Source organism: Culex quinquefasciatus, chromosome 3 (genome assembly GCF_015732765.1).
Source record: "Culex quinquefasciatus strain JHB chromosome 3, VPISU_Cqui_1.0_pri_paternal, whole genome shotgun sequence".
Taxonomy (NCBI): Eukaryota; Metazoa; Arthropoda; class Insecta; order Diptera; family Culicidae; genus Culex; species Culex quinquefasciatus.
Genome location: NC_051863.1, coordinates 71,158,731 through 71,183,076, shown reverse-complemented (window position 1 = coordinate 71,183,076; position 24,346 = coordinate 71,158,731). Strand labels below are relative to the sequence as shown.

The window sequence follows — 24,346 nt, the reverse complement described above, 5'->3', positions numbered from 1 at the left end:
AAGAACAATCCTTACTCTTCTAACCCCTCGTTGCATTGTACATTACCAAACGTCTACACCTTTGCCGGCACGTAATTGCCCCGAATCTTGTCCAGCTTGTACAGCTTCTCGACGTCCACAGAAGGATACTTTTCGGCCAGCGCCACCCGGTCCATACCGGGGAACCGTTTCAGCAGATGCATCACCTCGTTGCGCTCGCGGTTGCGCTGCTTTCGCTTCACGTTGTACAGCTTCTCGCGGTACATCCGCAGGAACTTGTGCACGGCCGACCCGCGGTAGTGGAACTGGTGCGTTTCCTTCCACTTGCGGTTGGCATACTTCGGGATGACGTGCTCGAACATCCGGTAGTAGAACTTGAGCCCGAGCTGGTTCGTGACCAACTTGGCGGGTCGTTCGCCGGTTTCGCCCGTCTCAAGCTCGAAGTAGGCGCGGTTTCGTTCCCGCACCACGTCCTCCAGGTTGGTCATCGATTCGTTCACCTTGTCCAACCGCTCCGGGCTGGGGAACAGCTCCATCTTCTCGTTGCACTCGTGCTCCATCGTCAGCAGCATGTTCCGTTCCTTGAGCAGCACGAACCACAGCTTGTGCAGGTCCGCGTTGGATTTGATGCGCAGTTCGTCCTTGTTCCAGGCGCGACCATGTTTGACCTCGTTTTCGCCCAGGTTTTTCTTGTCCTCGAAGAACTCGGCCAGATCGTACCGGCGCGATGAAAGCGAGAAACACTGTGCCGGAACAGCTTGCCGGTGTTGGAGGACCCTTGAACGCAAGCGAACGCGTGATGTAATCAAAACAAGTCGAGTGGGGTTGTGAAACAGTAGGAAGACTTACCTACTGCTGCAGGTTGTGAGCAAATTTGATGCTATAGCCCCCGGGAATCTTCCGGCTTGTTTGGAAACATGGAAAAGCCGCTGTAAAACGTTCATTTTTGCGTAGAAAACTATTGATTTTATTTTCAAAACATCGACGAGGATCGCCGCGCACGATTTCAAGCAAACTCGCTCGAAACGTCAAATCGAACTGTGGTCCTGTACGTTTACGAAAAGTTACTTATTTTTTAAAAGTTGGATCTTTGCCGTGTATGAAAAACTTACCCAGTGCACCTCAACGTGTTTCTGTCAAAATAAAATTGCCTGTCGTTCGCGTTTTTCCAAGCCGCCATCACGGTTAGTGCAAAATTTGCGACAAATTTCGAAGATTTCCTCGGCAAATCCGTGGTTTTGTGCAGTAAAAAAGTGACCAATCGATGCCGCAACCTTCAGTCGTTATCTAGCCAATAGATATTGAAGCCGAAAGTTGCTCGTTCCGGAAGTGTGTAGTTCACTGCAGAAGCGGCGATGAGTGAGCTGGAAAAGGCCATCGACCAGAAGCTGGCGGACGCCCGGAAGGCGAGCGAGGGGGCCGAATCCACCGAGAAGGTCGAGGAGGTTAAGATCAAGAAAGAGCCCGGCACGGAGGGCGATGGCGACAAGAAGAAGGTAGAGGAAGCCGGGAAGGGCAAGGAAGATCCGAAGAGTAAGAAGGAGGAACCAGCGAAGAAGGTTGCCTCCGGAAGTGCGTCGAGCAAGAAGGATGAGCCTAAAAAGAGCGCTGATGAGAAGAAGGATGGTCAATCGAGCAGATCCGGTGGGGACAGGAAGGACGACTCGAGAAAGGTGTCCTCTTCTGGGGATAGCCGGAGGACATCCGGTAGCGATAGACGGGATGATCACCGTAGAGGGTACGATCGGAGAGATGATTCTAGCAGAAGTTATCGGTCCAGAAGGGAGGAAGATGACAGGAGAAGGGGAACGTCTAACCGGGACAGGGATGAGCCGAGCAGGAATGGGACGAAATCGTCACGCGGGGACGACGGCAAGAAGGATTCGAAACCGAATGAAAAGAAGGACTCCAAACCGGAAGAGAAGAAGGATGAGATAACAGATAAGACTAAGGACGACAAGAGCAAGGACTCGGATAAGGTGGACGCTCAGACGGAGGTCAAGAAGGATCCGGAACAACCAGAAGGAACTCCGACGGAGGGGGCGGCAGCTAAGCCAAAGAAAAAGAAAAACAAAAGGCCCAAAGTGACCATCAACGATGGTGTAGAGTGGGACATTACGCGAGACTTTGGAACCAGCACTGATGATATTGGTGCGGTAGCAGTTAAACAGGAACCGCCAGAAGAGTGGCAAGTTCTGTCCGAGGACCACGAAAATGACAAAGAACCTTCCGCGGAAAAGGAAACCCGAACTTCTCCAGACAAGGAAAAACGAAATTCTCAAGAAAAGGAAAGACCAGCTTCTAAAGACAAGGACAAACCAAGCTCCAAAGACAAGGAAAAGCGGAGTCGCGATCGGTCGCCTACTCCCCCCTGGTCAACCCGGCACAAAAGCGTCCGCGGACGTGGCAATCGCTACCAGTCGGACCGCCGGTCACCACCGAGAAGACGGTCCCGCTCGCGGGAGGTGTCCAGACGTAGGAGTCGCTCGCCTGTGCGAAACCGATCGCGATCGCCCCGCTACCGGCGCAGTCCATCGACCTATGCGCGCAGCTATCGGGCCCCCTCCCGGAGGTACAGCCCTCCGAGACGGTCTCGCAGTCCGGTCCGGCGTCGGTCGCGCAGTCGCTCCAGGCTCTCGTCGGACCGCGGGGCCAATCCGAAGGCTCTATTGGCGAAGAAAAGCTTCCTGGACGATTTGGCCGTCAAGTTTGCGCAAGAGGGCAAGGAGTTCCCCGAGTTGGAGCAGTATCGGTGCGAAATTAACAGTCAGTTTGGCTCCGGCAGCTCGTACATGCCACGCTCGCTCGAGCACGTTCCGGGTTGTGGTGTTGGTGCCTACGCGCCACCGCCGCCTCCGGGGATGGGAATGTCAATGGGGATGGGCGGTGGAAGCATGTACGACATGTCGTACTCTATGGGAGCCCCCGAGTACGTGGAGAGTCCACCCTTGGTGGGTTATCCCATTGTTTCACCCGCTCCGGCCAAACCGAGTCCGCCCACGATGATTCCACTGGAGGACATTATGGCCAGTATGAAGGGGACCAGCGGGCCGAGTTCTTCGATCGAAACCATCATGCCGGTAAGTGTACGATGATTTAGAGGTGTGCAAACACTGGCGATGAGGCTCGCGATAAGCGTTGAAACCTTGTTAACGTGAATTGACATTCTCAGGAAAATCAAGTTGCAGTTTCGGACCTGTTGATGAGCCAGGCATCGAATCTTGGTAAGTTTGTTTTTGGGACGAACGGCAAAGTTTTTGTTGTTTTTTTCAACAGTATTAAAAAATAATTATCGGTCGAACTTTGCACCAGTTGAATTTTCCCTTAATCTGTCAGCCCGACAATCTATAAGGGTTGCTATGTTCAATAGTCGATGTCAAGCAGATTATGCTATCTGGGATTTCAATGTGAAATTCAACGAAATTCTGCAGGTACGGGAATACCTCTACTGATTCCGGGGTAATATTCGGACTTATTTATAAAATAATCAATACACTCAACCCCCCGTGGTTGGTCACTTTTTCGTTTGACGCCAAACCATTTATGAGTAAATTCGAAAATAAGTTTATTTAATATTTAGATTTGTAATTTGAAATTGTTATTTATTGTCAGGTTAATTTTTTTGTTAAGACCGAGCCATGCGGCAACGCTTCCGACTCGTAAATGGGAGTTCAGAACCCGGTGCGGACCAACATAGCAGGTTATCGTTTCCCTTCTGGATTCGATTTCTAAGTACAGTCATCCCACATATTCGGAACGGTTTCCAGATCGGCCAGTGTTCAAAAAATCATAGCAAATCGATAATTGAACTTAATGATTCGCTTTTACCTTCATTTGAAAGCTTTTCTTGCGATCTTTCGAATGCTGTATCGAACATCTGCAAATTTTAACTTTTATATGAAGATTTTGAAGAATTACTTTGACCCTTGAAATCCACAAATTCGGAACACGTTTTTCTTACGAATGTAAACAAACTTTGGATCCCTCCAGGAGTACATATTTATTACCAAATAATGACTCCACACACTGAAACCAATGAAACTCAAGCTTAGTGATGTTTTATACATGGTTTGATAACTTTTTTTTTGTGAAAATAACAGTTAAATTCAGGTGTTCCACAATTGTGGGAGGCACAATAACATCCCACAATTATGAAACAGGCCATTTGGAGGCAGTGTTTTGCTGCTCTGGACAGAGTCTTGGAATGAAGTATTTTGTTCAAAAAGTACTACTTTTACTAGTGAAATAGCAAGATAATGTACAAATGAAGGTTCTAAAAACAGTAAGTTCGACACAAAAGCTACTTTTGGCATGCTATTGACAAATTATCATAAAAGTGTTCCGAATTTGTGGGTGTTCCGAATATGTGGCATGACTGTAAAGGAAAAGTAGTTTATCGTCACAAGCTGGACATTATCTTCTTGGAATATTGACATTTAACACTAAAATATGTGTATAAGCTAACATTAAAAAATGTGAACGATTGACTTCGTCCTGGATAATATTTTATTTTTTCTAGTTATTTATTTTTTTACAAAAAATATTCAAAACTATTCATCAAAAACAAAATTTAAAATAATTTTTCACAAAAAAAACTTTTTTTCAATTGCACATTTGCTGGCTCTTTACCCTATATTTAGCGTCAGAGGGGTAAAGCGACCGAATAGCGGGGTCCACGGTCCAACAAATGTGAGTATCGCGGCCCATACATACAATTTGACAATCTTGCCATCAGGCTGGGTTTGACACTTTTTTATTTCGTAACCCGTTGGTTGGTCAAAGTCAAACTAAAAAATGGCGAACTGTCACTTTTTACACGGCGCTCACGAACACTGTCAAAACACACTTTTGATAGTATTTGTGAACTCCATGTAAAAGGGGTGTCAAACTAAAAGGGTAGTGTTTTTTTTCTGGCGGGTACAAATTTTAACCTAAACACCCTTCATGTACGTACACGCAATACATGCGCACGTAGCTCTATGGGAAAGTATGTTCTGTGTCTGAATAGGATTATTTCCGAATGCGGTCCAATTCCGAAGACGTTGGGCACGCTTCTACAATGTAACTAACACCAGAAGCATCTACGATCTATATTTAGAATTCCAGTCCCGTCAGGCACATGACTACGGATCAAATCACTCCCAAGAGCACCTATAAACCTTCTGATTGCTGACGTGTTTGCGTCCCACACCACCACCAATCCGTGTTCTAATCCCACCTGTTTCAAGTAGTTTTTTCTTGATGTTGCATACAAGTTTGCGAGTTTGGCAAACTGTCAAACAAACATTGGCAAACTGTTTGTTTGCCATAATTTAATACCTCCTTATTACGTCCTTAAGTGAGGTGGGCAAAACATTTAAAAAAAAACTATCGCTGGGTGATTTCTAGGACTGTCTACGAGATGCATTCAAGAATCAAACAACGTTGGACAGGGAAATGTATACCTAATTTGCCTTAAAACAGAGTTTTCAAACGTTTAAATTTGATTGAATACACTCAACCCCCGGTGGTTGGTCACTTTTTCGTTTGGCACTTTTTTAGTTTGTACCCCGTTGGTTGGTCAAAGACAAACTAAAAAGTGACGAACTGTCACTTTTTACACGGCGCTCACCAACACTGTCAAAACAAACGTTTGGTAGTGTGTGTGAACTCCGTGTAAAACTTGGTGTAAAAGGGGTGTCAAACTAAAAAGTGACCCCGTTCGTTTGACAACAGATGGTGTCAAACCATCGGGGTTTGAGTGTACTTCTTCTTCTCAAAGATTTTTTTTAAGATCAAACCGTAATTCATTGAGTTTTACTCATCCGCGCTCGAATTCGCATTTGCATGGAAACGGCAAAAGATTCACGTTTTGACCTTGAAAAAAAAACAACAATAGAATAGAGCTAAGTAAACAATAACAAACACGTTTTGTTTTGTTGAATATTCTGTGCAAATTGGTTGCCGAAGTCCTGAGTTAAAATAAAAAATAGTTGCGGTAGTCCGGCATGTACGTATGTCAAACGCGTTCTGCCCTGAAATCCAGTTGGTCGGTTGTCGCACTGACAGCAATTTCCAGGATTTGTCAAGATAAGACTGAAACTATTCTAATCTAATCTAATCTAATCAGACCCTAGCGCAGCCAATCTTTCGAAGGGATCCTGAAGAGTGCCTTAGGTTAGATGACGCCTAGCACTCTTCTTGTCATTTATTAACATTTGTAGTGCGCCATTGCATTGGAATGCATTGAAACATCACAAGCGTTAAAGTGGCCAGGCCTACTGCGTAAAGCCGTATCGCAGAGATGACTCGTAATTGGGTTGAGTTTGAGCACTGAGTGTTCGAACAACAACACAATTCTGAATCGACAGGGGAGGAAGAAGCGTGGGGACACCCCACCATACGCTCCGTGATTTTGGTTGTATTCGTTGGGAGCACCATGCTAAGAAGGTTTGGTACTCCGGGATCCTCTGGGATAAAAAAAAAATCCTCTGGGATGGGACATTGTATTTCCACTAATGCCCATGGACACTATTTTCCGTGGTTATAGCGCCGCAACTCGCTCTCTGTAACAGTATTCCTAATTCCAGTCCACGCTCACCAAGTCGTCATGGCCTAGTGGTTAGCATTTTTGCTTACCTCGAGCGACTTAGATTTTTCGTTCATATTCATCATTTCAAATTTATGTGTTCTTAACGTTCTCGTTGGGAGCAGATGGGAATCGAACCCAGAACCATTCGCTTACAAAGCGAACACCGTAACCAGTCAGCCACGGCCGCTCCAAAAGTTTTAAGCGCAACTCTTCAAGATAAGACTGAAACTATTCATATGAAAAGTAACAACAATGCCCGGAGTTTGCCGGTTTTTATTGAAAATCTTAGGATTGAAATCGAGTTTTGGGGATCTGTGAAGGTCGAAAGGTGAGGCATTGTGAGCTGCACAAAATGGCGTTCTTTTCTCAATCCACAGAATTTACAAACTTTAAATTACCACGTCACGTGGCCCCACTAAAACCAAACGAACAGACCAACTAGTAACGCATTCTTCTTCATATATCACTAGGATCTCAGCCGGAACCCGCGCTGGAGAAAGGTTTCGTTTGGCGAGGTGACGGTGAGTCGCTCCCCCACGCGCCTATGCTATTGTTCACTCGTTCTAATGTTCTGTTCAATTGTTCCGACACACCCATTCTAGTGAAAACGCGTGTTTCCCAGGCGATCGAACTGCTGGATGACATGGAACATTCTGTTCAAAGGTCCGGCAAGTTCATGTACCGCTCGCAGACCTACTACGAGAACAACATCGACGAGAATCGGTCACCGATGTTGCAGGGCCCGAACAACCCGAGGTACGCGTTCAACGCTCCACCGGGCGAATGTAACGATCCGTTCGGCAACATCCCGAAAAACATCAAACCGGTCATCAAGACGCTTTGCCTGGACGAGGGCAGGATCTCCGAGCATATCTTTTTGCGCACCCGGAAGCAACAGCTGGCTGCAACACTCAAGAAAAAGAAGCAAGAAATGGACGAGCGCAAGAAGCGTGCGATGGCGTCCAACGTGCCAAAGGCTCAGCTGCAGAAGACCACCCAAACCGATCCGACCGTCTGCACGGAGTGTCTGATTCGCAAGCTCAAATTCCGAGCGACAGCCGAAACGCAAACCGCGCCCATTTTGACCACCGATTCGGTCGTCCAAACGAACCCGATGCCGGTGCAGACGGTCAGCGAGTTTGGATCGATAACTGAACTCACCCCGAACCAGGTTCGCGCCGTTAGCGAACTGATCCGGTACATAAAGCTCACTGCCACCACCGGATCCGTCGAAGAAATGCGCAACTCGATGCTCACCAAACAGATGTACTCCGTCAACAGCGATCTACGCAACGCCTATCAGTACTTTGACGCCATGGTCGAGCACAAGAACAACCGAATCGTCCCAGCCCCACCGTCGGCGGCACCCCAGCAAATCCTGGAAGCCATCGACGAACCCCCGATTGAGGACATCATCTACGAAGACGACAACGACGGAACCAACGAGGAAAACTGGGACGATGACGTGGACGACGAGTACGAAAAATATCACAAAACCTTCGGCGGGGACTCCGAGCACGCGGCTGCCGGCGGCGGAAGGGGACAGATGTTTGGCCAACCTCCCAGCAGCGCCCCCGCCCAGTACCAGGACCCGAAGAGCAGTTTCCAGAACAACCCGCTGGCGCCGTACAGCTATGCCGGGACAATGCAGCATGCCGGAGGTGGACTCCGTGGACGGGGCGGCGGCACTGCAGCTGCCGGGCGGGGAAAGTTCACCCAGCCCCGGGGAGGCCGAGGACGAGGAGGCGGCAAGAAGAACGCACGCGGTGGCCATCCCAAACCGGCCAACTGGAAATAGATTTAAATATGGTACTAAAATGTAACTTGCTTTGTCCTTAGACTTGTTTCTCAATTTTATTCACCTTTCCTAGCGAAAAGCAAAAATAAAGAAGCAAATGTACAACGTTTTCTCTCTGTTTCCTTAAATATGAACCACCAGCGATAGCATGCAGTGCACTGAGGAATGGACACGCAGGACGCCGCACGGAAAAAACCCCTCTTGGACTGACTTGGGAAGGCCCTTTGCCGCAGATGGATGGTTCCTTCAACGTTGGACGGACGGAGTTCAAATCTGCTGCAAATGATTGTAAGGTCACCTTTGACTGTATGGATTTATGTTAATAAAACACAAAACAAAAACCGTGAAAAATTTGTTAAAATACAACTCAAGAATTGCAGCACGATTTTGAGATGCAATACTGTGGCATAATGTAGAATCGTAGATTTAAGAATAAAATAAATTAGTGAATGTAAACGTTCGTTTCCATTGATGACGCATATCCCTCAAGTGAGCAGACAACAAGACCAGAATAATATCAGCGGAGCACGTGCTGTGGATTGAAAGGACGAACGCAACAAAAATCTTGGCCTTGGCGGATGCAGCTGGCAGCTGGTTCCTCCAGATATTACTCGCTTGGATAATTTAAGCTTTAAGAACAACGTTAAAATAGGTGTGTTGAAATGCTGTAAAAACCAATCAACCGTTTTTTTTTTCAAATTTATGTATGCATTATGTAACTATTGAGTACATTAGAAACTTATAATAAAAAAAACTCGCAATATCCGAAAACCAAAAACAAATAATACATAATGACTGAAAACTCTGTTTTGTACCCACTGAATTAAAAAAATAGATAATGACGGCTGATAAGAAGAAGCGGCCAATCGTGACCAAAAAAATACAATATTTGCAAAGTTACATAAAACAAGAAAAATTCATAATAAAAAAATATGAAGAGTTAAGGAGTTTTTGAAAATGGTAATTTTGCGGGCATGATCCCTTTTGTGTACTGAGTTCAAATGCCCAATATGAGATCTTCACTCTCTTCTGGCAGCACTTGCTGCTACGACAGAAATGGTTCAAGGTAGGCGACGAAATGTTCATGAAATATATTTTGAAATGGGTTTTTAAACGTTCAAATTTGCCATTTTCTTATGAACTGGGCCTTAAATATATTTTGCTCTTAAAAAAACTCCAGCCTTAGGATTCGATCTCATGACGTTTAGTTTGCATATCTTAGGGACTACCATAATAAGATGAATAAGATTCAGGCAGACCAAACTTCATTTAAAAAAAATTAAAAAAATATTAATGTGTTTATATCAACTTTTCCAAAAAAAAAATCAAAGCTTTTAAAATTTCAATGAAAACACAAGTGCGTTAAAAAGACATTTCTAGAGTTTTTTTTTTATTAGGTCCTATACTGCCGCTCTAATCGTGTCCGTCCCATATGTAAAAACAGCAAGCCGAGAAAAACGCGTGTCAAAGTTGTCCCGCCCATAAGGCTACGTGTTAGAATTTCACGAAAAAAAAAACGATTTTCTCCGGCTTTCTAGAACAAAGTACTACATTTTATTGGTTTTTCTGATAGTTTACATGATTTTGAACTAAACTGCATCATTACCTCAAAATCGACGAAATTACATATGGGACGGACTAGCTTTGAGCGGCAGTATACTGCCCCTGATCGCATAAATGTCCCATATGCATTTTCATCGATTTCGAGTTTTTGATACAGTTTGGTTCAAAATCGTGTGCTCTTTCAAAAGAGCTTATAACATCCAGTACTTTGTTTTAGAAATCAGGAGGAAATCCAGTTTTTTCGCGAAAACTTAACACGTAGCCTTATGTATGGGACAAACTTCAAATGCGTTTTTCTTAGCTTGCTGTTTTTGCATATGGGACATTTATGCGAACATGGGCATTATAAACATCTGAAAGACAATTGCTTATAGGTCCTTTTTTTTAAAAAAAAAAAAAACTTTGGATTTCTTTTCCATTTTTATTATATTTGTGAAATTAAGATTGTCGTCAGCCAAATCTGAAGCTTATGAATATTATGTTTTATTTTGGCTTTTTTAAATTTGTTGATTTAAATAAATTTCATGATTGAAAATTTCCAAAAATAGCTGAAATATAGTAAACTTCAACTGAGAGATTATGTTATTGTGTAATAAAACAAATTTTTTTTTTAATTTTCCACATTTGGCCCGCAAGCCTATTTGAGCTTAAAATTTGCAACCAGTTGCACAATGAAGATTTTTTTCAGCACGTTTCGTACATTGATCCAAAGGGTTTACCGAGTTGGATAAATACGACGAGTGCTAAAAAAATCGTGTTTCACAAACATTTGGTTTTGCGACTGTCCACGCTCCATACAAAAAAGATTCATTGTGCATGGACAATGGTCCACAAGTGGTTAAAAAATGAAAGCTTTGTTTATAAATTTCAACCCAAATTCTAATAATAAAATATATCAAATTTGTTTAAACTTGTGATGACACGTTTCGAAGAATATTATAAATACGTTCCTGTATCTTATAAACAATAAGGTTGAAAAAGTTCGTTTTTTTTAATCAAAAAAATCTATACATCTAACTACTCCGAGACTTTCTGGCTATACTGTGATTACATCGATTTTAATTGTTGGAATATGAGCAGTTCTCTCAGATTTCGGTCGTTCGATTTTTTTTTAATCCGACTGAAACTATTTGGGTGCCTTCGGTATGCCCAAAGAAGCCATTTTGCATCATTAGTTTGTCCATATAATTTTTCATACAAATTTGGCAGCTGGCCAAACAAAAATGATGTATGAAAATTCAAAAATCTGTATCTTTTGAAGGATTTTTTGATCGATTTGGTGTCTTCGGCAAAGTTGTAGGTATGGATACGGACTACACTGGAAAAAATTATACACGGATAATTTTTTTTGGTGATTTTTAGTTTAACTTTTTGTCACTAAAACTTGATTTGCAAAAAAACACTATTTTATTTTTTTTAATTTTTTGATATGTTCTAGAGGACATCACATGCCAACTTTTCAGACATTTCCAGGTTGTGCAAAAAATCTTTAACCGAGTTATGAATTTTTGAATCAATACTGATTTTTTCAAAAAATCACAAAATTGGTCGCAAAAAATTTTCAACTTAATTTTTCGATGTAAAATCAAATTTGCAATCAAAAAGTACTGAAGTGAAATTTTCATAAAGTGCACCGTTTTCAAGTTAAAACCATTTTAAGGTGATTTTTTTGAAAATAGTCGCAGTTTTTTATTTTTTGAAATTAGCGCACATGTTTGCCCACTTTTGAAAAAAAATTGTTTTGAGAAAATTCTCAATATTTTGCTTTTTTGAACTTTGTTGCTACGACCCTTAGTTGCTGAGATATTGCCATGCAAAGGTTTAAAAACAGGAATATTTGTGTTTTTTAAGTCTCACCCAAACATCCCACCATTTTCTAATGTCGATATCTCAGCAACAAATGGTCCGATTTTCAATGTTAAAATATGAAACATTCGTGAAATTTTCCGATCTTCGCGAAAAAAATATTTTCAAATTTTTTTAACCAAGACTAACATTTTAAAAGAGCATAATATTGAATGTTTGGCCCTTTTGAAATGCTTTTCAAAAATATTTTTTTCTAAAGTGGGCAAACATGTGCACTAATTTAAAAAAATAAAAAACTGCGACTATTTTCAAAAAAGTCACCTTAAAATGGATTTAACTTGAAAACGGTGAACTTTATGAAAATTTCACTTAAGTACTTTTTGATTGCAAATTTGATTTTACATCGAAAAATTAAGTTGAAAAATTTTTGCGACCAATATTTCGATTTTTCGGCCAAAGATTTTTTGCACAACCTGGAAATTTCTGAAAAGTTGGTATTTGATGTCCTCTTAAACATATAGATATTAAAAAAAAGTGTTTTTATGCAAATCAAGTTTAAGTGACAAAAAATTAAATGAAAAATCACCACAATTTTTTTACCGTGTATCATTTTTTCCCAGTGTAGTCTGTATCCATACTTTGCCGAAGACACCAAATCGATAAAAAAAAATTCCTTCAAAAGATACAGATTTTTGAATCTTCATACATCATTTTTGTCACCCCCTTCAAAATTGGCCCGAAAAATCAGGGGGCAAAAAAATTTTTTTACAATAAACTTCAAAATTTCAATCAAAATTCAGGTGCAACCAGCTGAAATCAAATTAAAATACATTCTTCTGCGTTTAAAATCATTTTTAGCATGTTTGGGTTTATTAAAAAATCTTAAGATTTTTTGAAAATTTTCGATGCAAAATTTTTTTTTCGATACAATTTTTGTTTTTGTCAGATCTTAGATTTTTTGAAAACTAATGATTGCAAAACAACTGAAGTAGTGTAAAATGCATTTTAAAACCCCCTTGACAAAAACTTTTTTAAATATTGGCATCGGCCTTCCATGGACAAACTAATGTTGCAAAATGGCTTCTTTGGGCATACCGAAAAAGTTTCAGTCGGATTAAAAAATACAAAAATTAAAATTTAAGAAAAAATACCGATTTCGTAGACAATTGCTCATTTGTCTGATTGACTAGTTGAGAAAGCTAGTGTAAGTACCTACTTGTTTAGATTTTATGTGAGATATTTAATTGGTTAAACATAGAACCTTTGCCATATTAGGTGTATCTGAATTATATGAACTTTGCATTTACTGTACATTAAATAAATAAATCTCATTAAATCATCGCTCAACAAAGCCACTCTTCTTTAGCTTTTATATCACCATTCCCGTAAACGTAAATGTGTTGTAATCGTTCGGAATTAAACAATAAGGCAAAACAAAACGGAATTAAACAATAAGGCAAAAACAATAAAACAAAATCTCAATATTCTTTTTCGCTAACAATTTTATTCGGCCCTCCGGCGCTAATTACTTCCACTAACCGACCGATCCCCGGTTCCATCGCCCGTATCCATCGCTCTCAAAATCCGCTCCAGCTCAAACAGATGCTCGTCCTCCTCGCCCGGGTACAGCTGCCGCATGGCCTCGGCCAGCTTGTACACGTACTCCGGGTTCTTCCCACTCTCGCCGGCCGCGCCCAAAATTTGTCCCGCAATCGCCTCCAAACTGTCGCTCTGGCCGGCAAACGAAGGATTGTCCACGGTGGCCACGTACAGCAGAATGTTCTTCGGGTCGTTGGTTTGCGCGTCGCTCGGTGGATACGGATAGAACAGCACCCGGTGCCGGTCGTAGCCGTTCTTCTCGCGGTGGTCCAGGTGGCACAGCACGCGCTGGGTGTCCGCGCTGCCGATGCGGTATCCCATGCCCCACACCTTGGCGTCCGGGTCTTTGGATTGGATTAGGGTGACCACGCGACCGGGCTGAATGGGATGGTTGATTAAAGGGTGGACAGTGTGCGGCGGAGTTTGTACGAACCTTGTCGTGCGTCCCCCGGTGGTCGATGCTGTTCTGGTAGAATCTACGGCAGAATCCCTTCACGAACCCGGTTCGTTGCTCCTCGAAGGGAAAGTCTGCCTTCCAAACCAGCGATCCATAGCCGAAAATCCAGGTTTCTTCCTCGTTTTTACTATCACAGACGCTTAGCGCGTTACTACTCATGTTTACGAGATTTTTTTTGCTAATACTGTTCAATAATTTAAATTTTCTAAGCGACACGGCAAATTTAGCTGCTATCATTGATGTCGAGAAAAAGAATCAAACCTGTACGCGGAACATATGATTGCTTTGATGGTGTGCGAAAAGTGTTTATTTACCAAAAGGGGGTCGTCCCCGCTCGGTGCAGCTCGACATCGAGCTGCTCGAATATTTTTTTGGATGCACCACGCTGCACTTTTCTCTAGCAACCTTGGTCTAGAAGGGACGACGTTTTTGACACTTCATTGATCATGCATTGAAAAGTTAGTGACTGGCTGGAGTTTTCATTGATAAAAAGTTTAAATTTGCTAAATTTTGCAAGTTTCGCTGCAAATTTCTCCTCCGAGTGCAGCAAACTATGAACATCTAGACGCAAGGTACGTGCTTCGTTCGTTTGCAGAGGTAAAAGTGACGACGCAGAACATAGGATTGCGAAACTTTCCAACCAACCATCGCGACAGGGGATTTGTGACCCATTTTTGGTGATATCACTCGTCGTCGTCGTCGCCGAGTTGATTTTTTCCAGGGCCCTAGTAAATTATCGATTCGGTCGACCATCGTCGGACTCAAAGAGAAAAGTTTGGTTCTCGTCTTGTTGATCTGTTTATGGTGCGCCCAAGGACAGCTGGTAATGTTAATGTTCGTGCTCTTCTATCTATTCGCAGATTGGCCAAAATGGAACTCTCGCACAGTCTGACCTTGAACGAGGATGCCCTCAAGCAGATCCCGGAGCAGAAGCGGCCGGTGTTTATCTTCGAGTGGCTCCGCTTCCTGGACAAGGTGCTGGTAGCGGCGCAAAAGTCCGACATCAAGGGCTGCCAGAAGAAGCTGGTCGAACAGCTGACCGCGCACATCCAGGGATCGCCGGGACCGCCAACGAGGAAGCTAATCGCACGATGTCTGGCGACCCTGTTTTCCGTCGGAGATACGTTCCTGCTGTTTGAGACCGTCAACAAGTGCAATGACATCCTCAAGAACAAGGACGATTCGCCGAGTTATCTGGCGACCCGGCTGGCGGCCATCTGCGTCGTCGGCTGCATGTACGAGAAGCTCGGCCGGATGATGGGTCGTTCGTACGAGGAAACCGTACAGATCTTGATCAAATCGTTGAAGAATGCCGAGTCCCAGGTGCGGATCGAGATCATGCTGACGCTGGAGAAGGTCTGCGCCGGAATGGGCACCGCGATCTCCAACGTGCACAAGGACATCTATAAGGCCGTGCGTTACTGTTTGACCGATCGCGTGATGGCTGTACGCGTGGCGGCCTCAAACTGTCTGCTCGAGATGACCAAGCACGCTCCGTTCCTGTACACAACCGAACTGGAGAGTTTGGCCTCGCTCTGCTTCCGTGCGTTCGATAGCTGCAACTACGAGGTTCGTTGCGCCGTCGCAAAACTGCTCGGTACGTTGATCGCCTGCACGCAGAATGGAAGTCTGAAGAACTTCACCAACATGACATCGTCGGCTTCCAGTGCCAAATCGCTGCGTCCAATTTCGCTGGATGATGCGCTGGGCGTGCTCATGTCCGGCTTCCTACGGGGTGGTGTCTCGTTCCTCAAAGGAACCGGAGAAATCATCAAAGGCAGTTCGGGCGTCAATCGGGAGGTCCGCGTCGGCGTCACCCACGCGTACGTCGTGTTTGTCCAAACGATGGGCGGTTTGTGGTTCGAGCGCAACTTGCAAGCCTTTCTGGGGCACGTGCTTGACCTGGTCGCAAATCCAAAAGCCGCCTCGTCCCACGTTGACGCAGTGTACTCCCGGAAGTGCATCAACTTTATCCTACGCTCGGTCATCGGGAAAATGCTCGGCGAGAAGGCACAAACCTCCGCGTGCAAAGAGCTGATCCACATCATAGCCAAACAGATGAACTCGATCGATTTTAACCCCGAGAATGCCAAGGATTCCAACCAGGAAACGCTGTTCAGCCAACACCTGCTCGTTTGTGCGCTGCAAGAACTCGGCAGTTTAGTGCTTCTACTTGGAACGACCGCACAAATCCTCCTTACCGATCAATCGCTCAACTTTATCGATGCAACCTGCGCCGTTCTGGTCCATCCGTGCATGGCAGCTCGCCTGGCCGCCGCTTGGTGCCTCCGGTGCGTTTGCGTCGCCGTGCCCAGCCAGATAACTCCGCTGATTGATCGCTTCATCGAGGCCATCGAAAAGATGCGAACTTCTCCAGATGCCATCTCCGGATACAGCGGTGCCCTGGCGGCCGTCCTGGGTGGTGTCCGTTACTCTCCGCTCGGAATTCCCCACACCCGGGGCAAGGTTATCTTCAACACGGCCGAAGAACTGCTGCGAACCGCCAGCCAAAACAGCCGGCTGTCGCTGAACCGAACCCAAGCCGGTTGGCTGCTCATCGGAGCCATCATGACCCTCGGAGTCCCCGTGGTCAAGGGGCTACTGCCGCGAATGCTACTCCTCTGGCGAAATGCCTTCCCACGTTCAACCAAGGAACTTGAATCGGAAAAGGCACGCGGTGACGCCTTCACCTGGCAGGTGACCCTCGAAGGCAGAGCCGGCGCACTGTCCGTCATGTACAGCTTCCTGCTGCACTGCCCCGAACTCGTCACGGACGACATCACGCGCCGCCTGCTAACTCCGATCGAAAGCGCGCTGGCAATGCTGATCAAGTGAGTCGTACTTTGAAAAGCCATTCAAATCTCAATCTAAATTCCTTCTCATTCCAGCATAACGTCCGTGCTCAAAAGCTACGGCCAGCACCTGAAAGCGCCGACGGCCATGGTGCGCCTCCGGCTGTACGAAACCCTCTCGCTGCTCCCGGCGAACGCCCTCGAGTCGTCCTACACGCACCTCCTCCGCATGCTGGTGTCGGAGTTTACGCTGACGGAGAATCCGGCCAACACCACGACGTCGCTGCTGCGCCAGATGTGCCACGCCGACGACTCCATCATCCTTGGCACGTGGCTCCAGGAAACCGACCACCGTACGATCGAGGACCAGGTGAGTTGCGTACATGTCCGGGTGGGTCGTACAAAACGTGACTTCCTATTGTTTCCCAATACTTTTTTTTTACTCTTAAAACCTTAAGATGGAACCAAATCGGAAAGCCGATGGTGAATATGTAAGTCATTAGTTCGTGATCATCACTTTTCAACAAAGCTAGCAAATTTACGCTTTTCACCGTAAATTCATTTTCTAATACTTTGCGCGATCAAGCGAATAAGCACAAAACCACAAAAGAGCTCACAAAACAGAGAGAGCTTTCGCTAGCCAATTGATTTGCATCTTTTTTTTCCTTCTCATAGTTTGGTGTTTGTGTGTTATCTCCTCTGGAACAACCACATTCGATGCTTTAATCCCAAACCTTGCCTTCGACCATCCAACACGCCACTAACTTCCTCTCCTAACCCTTTCAGCTGCAACCGAACAGTGCGGCGGGATCCGGCGCCCTGGAGCATGACCCGTGCAGTCTGTACCGGGCGGTGGCCGGTGTCAACGGAGACCAGTGTCCGGGCCCGTTGCCGCTGGGCGTTGCCGTCATCGACATGTCCGTGACGCTGTTCGGGTTGATCTTCCCGAAGGTCGCGAACAAGCACCGGCAGCAGATGTTGGGCCACTTTGGCGAGTGCATCAAGCACGCGAAGAGTTCGCGCCAGGAGGCTGTGCAGATGAACATCTTTACGGCGCTGCTGAGCGGGCTGAAGAGTCTGACCGAGTCCAAGTCCGTTATTGGGCAGGACGATGTGCGGAAGACCGCCACGGAGTTGATTATCAACGCGCTCATTTGTGCGAATCCGATTCTGCGGTGTGCCGCTGGGGAAGCGCTGGGGAGGATCGCCCAGGTCGTGGGAGATTCACGCATTACGGCAGAGTTGGCACAAACGAGTTTCGATCGGTTGAAGTCGGCGCGGGATGTCGTGACGAGGACGGGACACTCGCTGGCGTTGGGCTGTTTGCATCGTTACGTCGGAGGAATGGGATCGTCGCAGCACTTGAACACGAGCGTGTCGATTTTGCTGGCTTTGGCCCAGGATGGAAGCTCGCCGGTGGTGCAGGTTTGGTCGCTGTATGCGCTGGCACTGATTGCCGATTCCGGTGGCCCGATGTTCCGAGGGTACGTGGAACCTACGCTGTCGTTGGCGCTGAAGTTGCTCCTGTCTGTGCCACAATCGCACGTGGACGTGCACCAGTGTATTGGCCGCGTTCTGAGCGCACTCATCACCACCATTGGACCGGAATTGCAAGGCAACGGAACTTCGATTAGCACAGCACGGTCGTCGTTCCTGTGCGCCGCCGCGATTATGCAAAGTCACTCGGATCCGCTGGTGCAGGCCGAAGCCACGGGATGTCTGCAGCAGCTGCATCTTTTCGCACCTCGCCACGTAATTTTGTCAACTTTGGTTCCTAATCTGTGTCAGAATCTGAGCAGTAACTATTTGATGCTCCGCAAGGCGGCCATCTCGTGTCTCCGTCAATTAACAACCCGTGAAGCGAAGGAAGTGTGCGAACACGCGTTGACCCTGGTCAGCGACGACGACAAATTCGCCCTCTCGGATTACGGTCTACCGGGAGTGCTGTTTGGAATGCTGGACACCGAGAGCGACGTCGTGATGATCAAAAACATCCACGACACCATCACGTCGATGTTGCAAATTTTGGCCGCCGACAACCTGTCCCAGTGGTTGAGCATGTGCAAGAACGTCCTAACGGTGGCATCGGAAGCCGCGTTGAATGCAGGTCCTGCCGAGGCCATCACGGTCAAGGAAGAGCCCGAAGATGCGGAAGACAACGAAGCCGACGACGACAACATCGAGTTCCATCCGGAGGACAACCAATCCACGCATCCGGCCGTGCAGCCACGTTGGCCAACGCGCGTGTTTGCTGCCGAGTGTGTCCGCAAGATTATCTCCACCTGTGAAAACGCGAGTGCGGCCCACTTCGACCTGTTGGTCGCAAAAGAAATGCAAATCACGAAATCTCGAGGCGACTACCTGGTGTTGCATCTGTCCGATCTCATCCGGATGGCCTTTATGGCAGCGACTAGCGATTCCGATCAGCTACGGCTCGAGGGACTCAAGACACTGCAGGAGATTATCGACAAGTTTGCTCGCGTGCCGGAGCCAGAGTTCCCAGGTCACCTGCTGCTGGAGCAATTCCAAGCCCAAGTTGGAGCTGCGCTGAGACCGGCCTTTTCCGCTGATACTCCATCCCACGTTACGGCGGCCGCTTGTGAAGTGTGTTCCGCTTGGATCGGATCCGGTGTTGCGCGAGATCTCAACGATTTGCGACGGGTTCACCAGCTGCTGGTGTCGAACTTGAGCAAACTGAACGATAAAACTTCCAGCACTCAGCTGTACAACGAAAGCATGGCCACGCTGGAGAAACTAAGCATCCTGAAGGCCTGGGGACAAGTGTACATCATGGCAATGATGGGAAACGGAACGGCACCGGCTAGTCTGATGCTGAAAACGCTCTCTTCCTCGTCGACCAACATGGCACCGATTGCAAACGAGCTGGACGAAGAATTTGGCGATTTCGAGAGTCGCGGAGAAAGTCTGCTGTCGTTGGTACAACCCGAGCTGGACAACCTTTCAACGCACTGGCTGGCCGCCCTCAAGGACTACGCCCTGCTCTCGCTACCCACGGAATACGCTAGTCAGCTGCCGCACGACGGTGGATCGTTCTACACAAACGACACCATGAATCTGGCCAAACCGCACTACTTGACGTCCTGGCCACCGATCCTGTACGCGGCCGCCCTATGGCTCAATGCCGAAGGATTTGCACGGAGTGAAAATGAAGCCTCTGCGGCCACGGAAGAGGACAAGGCAAACGCCAACGACGTTGACAGCATCAAAGCCATAGACAAGATGAATCAGAACGTGTCCGGCGGCGGCGGAACGACCACCTCCAGTGCAATCTCCCACGGCAGTTTGAGCGCCGACCGGTTCCACCTAATGTTCGGCATTTGCATGGAAGCCCTCTGCAGCACTAGAACAAACGAAAAGCTGGACAGTGTGATTGCCTGCCTGCAGTCGCTGTACACGATGTTTGACTCCAAGTGGTCGCGACTGATGCTGACCAAGAACAAGTCGCTTCCCGTTGAGCTGTGTAACGTGCTTCACCGGCTCATTTTGACCCGGGACAGCATCGAGGTGCAGTACCTGTGCATTTTGATCCTCAAACAAACCATCACTGCGGCGAACGAATCTCTGGAAGTGGAAAAGCAGGACAAACTAGCTGAAGAAGGGGCCACCAACAAGACGGACAACGGCAACGATGAAAATCCGGACATTGATAACCTCGGCGAGGGCGGTGAAGAGGGGGAGATCCTGCCCGGAAAGTCACACGTCTACGCAGCGATGGAGGTTGTTTTGTGCTTGCTGGCGCGCCAAATTCCAGCGATGAACCCATCGCAAAGTGCGCGAGTCGCCAACGAACAGCTGCAACGACAGGCGAGAAACGGGCTCTTCAAACTGTCCGAGGACAACAGCCTGCTGGTAGCCATCGCCATCCAGAGCATGTCGGACCTCACGAAACTGTGCTCGCCCACAGGTAGGGAACCTCATTCTTGGCACGACCTTGCAGTGCTGACTGAATCGACTTCCTTTTTTTTCAGGCGCCGTTTCAATCCTACCGACAATGCTGTACCTCACGACCGGTGTCATCAAGGAGGTGGCCACCAAATCCGCCAACGACGAAACGATCATCGCCAACTCCAGCGTCATTCAGGCCGCGTTGCAGCTGCTGAAGCTGCTGGCCACGGATCGCTACAGCAAACACGAAGCGTCCTGTGACGAGTGGCGCAAGCTGCTGCAAAGTGCTCTCGGAAAAATAATCGATCTCACCAAGACGGGCTCGGACGAGACCAAGCTGGACGAGGTCACCATGATGCTGGCGATTGCCGTGTTCCTCCTGCACACGCCGTCGGCGCTGGTGTCGGTGCCGAATCTGCAGTATCCGTGCATCAACCACTTCCGGCAGGGCTTCCTGAACGGGTCGCCGATGGTGCGGCTCAAGTGCGTCCAAACGATGCGCTCGATCTTTGTGAACGCGGACCTGAAGGTGTCCACGCCGTACATTCACGCGCTCGCACCGCGGCTCATTGAGACGCTGTTCGACGAGGCGAATCGATGCCCGCAGAACGACGTTGAGCTGGCCTGCATTTTGGAGGGGATCACTACGCTGGAGGCGCTGATTACGTTGGCCGAGCCACAGAATCGTAAGTAGATCGAGAGTTGACTTGGTTGTGAGGATTTTTCGTGATCGTATGGTAGGCACGGTCTTCAGCACTAGTTCGGATCTCTTTTTTTTGTAGTCGGCTGGCTCTACTTTTCGCACAATTTCCTTAAAACAGATGTTGAAATGTTGTAACCGTTGTAACCGATCATTGCCGACAGCCCTGTTGTTCTTCAGCTACCTGAAATCCTTCCTGACCGTCTTCAGATCAGGTGCCAGAAATTTGGTTAGGTGCTCATTGAAGACTATTGAAGAGCATTTGTCAAGTAGCAGAACTTAATTGTTGAAAATCGTGCCAACCGTGTCAATACTCTCTTGTCGAACTCCTATCTTACACTACCTAACTAAATGTTTCGAAAACCACTTCCAACCTTAACCTGCCCAGAGGAATTAATGCAAGGTAACCTTAATCTAGATTTTCAAATATCCATGTTCCTATTCTACATCTATCTAACGACTTCCCCTCCCTTTCCAGGCATCCAAATGCTCACCCTGCTCGTACCGATTCTCATCAACTACCTGCTCGAGCCGGACCAGCTCCGGGCCCGGCCGAAGCAGTGCGTCCAGCTGCACGAGCAGTCGCTCCAGTGGCTGATGAAGATCGGTCCCAAGTACCCGCACGAGTTTAAAACCTTCATGGGCCAATCGCCGGAGCTGCGCGCCCGGCTGGAGTCGGCCATCAAGCGTAACCAGGCAAGCAGCCAGATGCAGGCGAAGAACAAGAGCGAAGCGGCGGCCCGCGCCAGCGTCAAGGAGCAGCAGAAGCCCACGATACAGCTCAAGACGGACTTTAGCAACTTTGGCACGACGACCTAAGGAAAGGGTGGGCGCGCGCAACCGAATATTATGCATATATTTATGGAACAATCTAATTGATATCTAACAGATTAATAGGAATTATCTTGAAACAAGTTCTTAATTATTAAACGCCTAATCAAGTAGCAAAACCGTAATTTGACAAGTGGAATATAATATCGGCTGTTTATTTCCTGCATGTTTTAAAAGGACTTCATCCTACCAGGTACTAAAGCAAAACTCTGTAGAACTTTATTTACATCCTATTAAAAGCTAACTTTACTGTTGAAAACAAAATCCTGTAATTCTGCTGAACAATAAAGTATTATACTACTATTATACTCATACTCACCTACACGATCAATGTAGCTTATTTTTGAGAAATCACCTTCGCTCGAAAAGCGAGCATTGACACGAGTGGCCCAATTTTCGACTAGCTAGTTTTTTGTTATCTCTAGTTTTTACTATGTGGTCCTTTACTGCCGCTCTAATCTAGTCCGTCCCATATGTATTTTGGTCATTTTTTAGATAATCATAGCAAAAGTATTGTTTTTACATGTACTTTGAGCCAATTTAACACTCAAACGCTCGGGTAGTCATTTGACCCCTATTTTTTTTCTTAGAAATCCCATAACTTTTGATAGAATTGACCAATTTGGATGCTTTTGGTTGCAAAAGATCCAGATTTGTCTATATTTTGAACTGCCAGATGGGGGACAAATTTGGTCCATTTTTACCGGAGATATTCCGGATTCTGTTGGGGTACCTCGGCCCTCTTATATGGGTATTTGGCCAATATAATAAAAACTTTTCAACAGAAAAATTACGGAAATGATGCGAAACTACAAGGCATCATCCTAATACATCATCCTGCAAAAATAATTGACATGGTTAAGTCCTACGGGGCAGCGGAGCCGGTTCCAGTTGGGCAACAATTGACATCAGCTCAGTGAACCGTTTGTTTATTTTGTTTATTTGTTTAACACCAACAGGCACCACATGCCCAAATGGTGTGCTTAAAACTAAGTACATGTACACAAATTATCGCCTAAAAAACAATAAAAACTTATTTTTGATGACGTCACGGGACAGATTAAAATCGAACAAAGAAGCTACAAAATTGAATGCTCTGTGTAGTCCCGTCAACGCGCTATGCATAGCATAGTTCGTCCGGCGAACAGGAACACGCAAGAACGGAGTGTTACGAAGCGTTCGAAGCGGGGCCATAATGTCTAGTCCTCGAAGAATGGCTGGGCACTGCAATCTAGAAGTCAGAGCGTCGGAGATTACGAGTGCACGGCTGACATTTCTACGCACTGCTAAGGTGTCAAGGTTGATCAGTTTACAGCGGCTTTCGTAACTAGGCAGATGAAATGGATCCCGCCAGGGGAGTCGACGGAGCGCGAACCGGATAAATCTTCGCTGCACACTCTCAATCCGCACCGCACTGTTTTCGTAGTAGGGGCTCCATACGGCAGAACAATACTCCAGCGTTGAACGGACCAGAGCGCAGTACAGAGCCTTCAAACAGTAGACATCTGTAAAACCTTTTGCTGCACGGAAGATGAAGCCGAGCTGTCGCGAGGCTTTGGAAATCATGTATGATATGTGCTGCTTGTATGTGAGTTCCGTGTCAAGAAGCACGCCGAGGTCCTTGACACAGTTCTCCCGGGAATTAATGTGCCGCAGATCTGGTAGTCAAACTTGATTGGGTTGCGTTTCTTGGAGAAGGTGATGACAGAGCACTTGGTGGGGTTGACGACCATTCGATTTGTTTCACACCAGTCCGCGAAGATGTTCAGATCCTGTTGGAGGGCTTGAGCGTCGGCTGCATTATTCACTTGACAGTAGATCTTCATGTCGTCTGCGTAGGACAGACGCGGTCCAGAGAGGAGTGGTTGCAGTCGTTGTAGTATAGAAGGAAGACGAGTGGTCCGAGATGACTTCCCTGTGCGATACCTGAAAAGGCCATCAAGGCAGCCGACAAGCAGTCTCCAATCTTGACGTTGATTTTCCGGTCGGCCAGATAGGACTGGAACCAACTGAGGAGAGTCCCGCCGATTCCCATCCTTTCCAGTTTTGCGATCGCAATAGCGTGATTCAGCTTGTCGAACGCTGCCGACAGGTCGGTGTACACCGCGTCGGTTTGCGATCTGGCGGTGAAGCTGTCGGTCACGAACGTCGTAAACGTGAGTAGATTCGTCGTTGTTGACCGCGATGGCATAAACCCGTGCTGGTCCTCGCTGATCAGGTTTTTGCAGAAGAAGAAAACTGGAGCCATGACCGCTAGCTCGAAAAGTTTCGAGACGGCGCACAGTGCTGATATTCCACGATAGTTGTCCACGTTCCGTTTATCACCTTTCTTGTGTACCGGAAA

General features: G+C 46.7%; 4 protein-coding genes across 8 annotated transcripts; 2 read left to right on the top strand and 2 right to left on the bottom strand.

The window, feature by feature from the left end:
* Positions 1-11: 11 nt before the first annotated feature.
* LOC6037578 (39S ribosomal protein L47, mitochondrial) lies at positions 12-1,031 on the bottom strand. Its single transcript, XM_001847422.2, has 2 exons — positions 829-1,031; positions 12-756 (listed from the first exon to the last, which is right to left on the bottom strand). The coding sequence occupies exons 1-2, from the start codon at positions 921-923 to the stop codon at positions 54-56; spliced, it is 798 nt and encodes a 265-aa protein (XP_001847474.1). The 5' UTR covers positions 924-1,031; the 3' UTR covers positions 12-53.
* Positions 1,032-1,118: 87 nt separating this feature from the next.
* Positions 1,119-9,153, top strand: LOC6037580 (serine/arginine repetitive matrix protein 1). Of its 2 annotated transcripts, none has more exons than XM_038260629.1 (5): positions 1,119-3,059; positions 3,152-3,203; positions 7,021-7,071; positions 7,153-8,359; positions 8,422-9,153. In XM_038260629.1, exons 1-4 carry the CDS (start codon positions 1,335-1,337, stop codon positions 8,346-8,348), a joined length of 3,024 nt encoding a protein of 1,007 aa, XP_038116557.1. In that variant the 5' UTR covers positions 1,119-1,334; the 3' UTR covers positions 8,349-8,359; positions 8,422-9,153. The 2 variants fall into 2 exon arrangements, with proteins under 2 accessions (XP_038116557.1, XP_038116556.1); XM_038260628.1 differs by having other exon boundaries at positions 8,490-8,804.
* A 4,048-nt stretch (positions 9,154-13,201) lies between these two features.
* On the bottom strand, positions 13,202-14,058 carry LOC6037581 (putative glutathione-specific gamma-glutamylcyclotransferase 2). Its single transcript, XM_001847425.2, has 2 exons — positions 13,750-14,058; positions 13,202-13,694 (listed from the first exon to the last, which is right to left on the bottom strand). The coding sequence occupies exons 1-2, from the start codon at positions 14,008-14,010 to the stop codon at positions 13,239-13,241; spliced, it is 717 nt and encodes a 238-aa protein (XP_001847477.2). The 5' UTR covers positions 14,011-14,058; the 3' UTR covers positions 13,202-13,238.
* Positions 14,059-14,184: 126 nt separating this feature from the next.
* On the top strand, positions 14,185-22,324 carry LOC6037582 (HEAT repeat-containing protein 5B). Of its 4 annotated transcripts, XM_038260624.1 has the most exons (8): positions 14,185-14,345; positions 14,634-16,604; positions 16,662-16,935; positions 17,024-17,056; positions 17,352-20,490; positions 20,555-21,157; positions 21,560-21,574; positions 21,650-22,324. In XM_038260624.1, the coding sequence occupies exons 2-8, from the start codon at positions 14,644-14,646 to the stop codon at positions 21,988-21,990; spliced, it is 6,366 nt and encodes a 2,121-aa protein (XP_038116552.1). In that variant the 5' UTR covers positions 14,185-14,345; positions 14,634-14,643; the 3' UTR covers positions 21,991-22,324. The 4 variants fall into 4 exon arrangements, with proteins under 4 accessions (XP_038116552.1, XP_038116555.1, XP_038116553.1 ...); XM_038260627.1 differs by lacking the exon at positions 17,024-17,056; XM_038260625.1 differs by lacking the exon at positions 21,560-21,574.
* The last annotated feature ends 2,022 nt before the right edge of the window (positions 22,325-24,346 follow it).

Excerpts from the sequence above, each read along its gene's own strand:
- LOC6037581 (XM_001847425.2), bottom strand. The coding sequence starts at position 14,010 with ATGATAGCAGCTAAATTTGCCGTGTCGCTTAGAAAATTTAAATTATTG. Across the intron at positions 13,695-13,749 it reads ACCGGGGGACGCACGACAAG|CCCGGTCGCGTGGTCACCCT; the intron begins GTTCGTACAAAC and ends CATCCCATTCAG.
- LOC6037582 (XM_038260624.1), top strand. The coding sequence starts at position 14,644 with ATGGAACTCTCGCACAGTCTGACCTTGAACGAGGATGCCCTCAAGCAG. Across the intron at positions 16,605-16,661 it reads GCGCTGGCAATGCTGATCAA|CATAACGTCCGTGCTCAAAA; the intron begins GTGAGTCGTACT and ends TTCTCATTCCAG. Across the intron at positions 17,057-17,351 it reads GGAAAGCCGATGGTGAATAT|CTGCAACCGAACAGTGCGGC; the intron begins GTAAGTCATTAG and ends TAACCCTTTCAG.
- LOC6037578 (XM_001847422.2), bottom strand. The coding sequence starts at position 923 with ATGAACGTTTTACAGCGGCTTTTCCATGTTTCCAAACAAGCCGGAAGA. Across the intron at positions 757-828 it reads CTCACAACCTGCAGCAGTAG|GGTCCTCCAACACCGGCAAG; the intron begins GTAAGTCTTCCT and ends CTTGCGTTCAAG.
- LOC6037580 (XM_038260629.1), top strand. The coding sequence starts at position 1,335 with ATGAGTGAGCTGGAAAAGGCCATCGACCAGAAGCTGGCGGACGCCCGG. Across the intron at positions 3,060-3,151 it reads CGATCGAAACCATCATGCCG|GAAAATCAAGTTGCAGTTTC; the intron begins GTAAGTGTACGA and ends TGACATTCTCAG. Across the intron at positions 3,204-7,020 it reads GAGCCAGGCATCGAATCTTG|GATCTCAGCCGGAACCCGCG; the intron begins GTAAGTTTGTTT and ends ATATATCACTAG.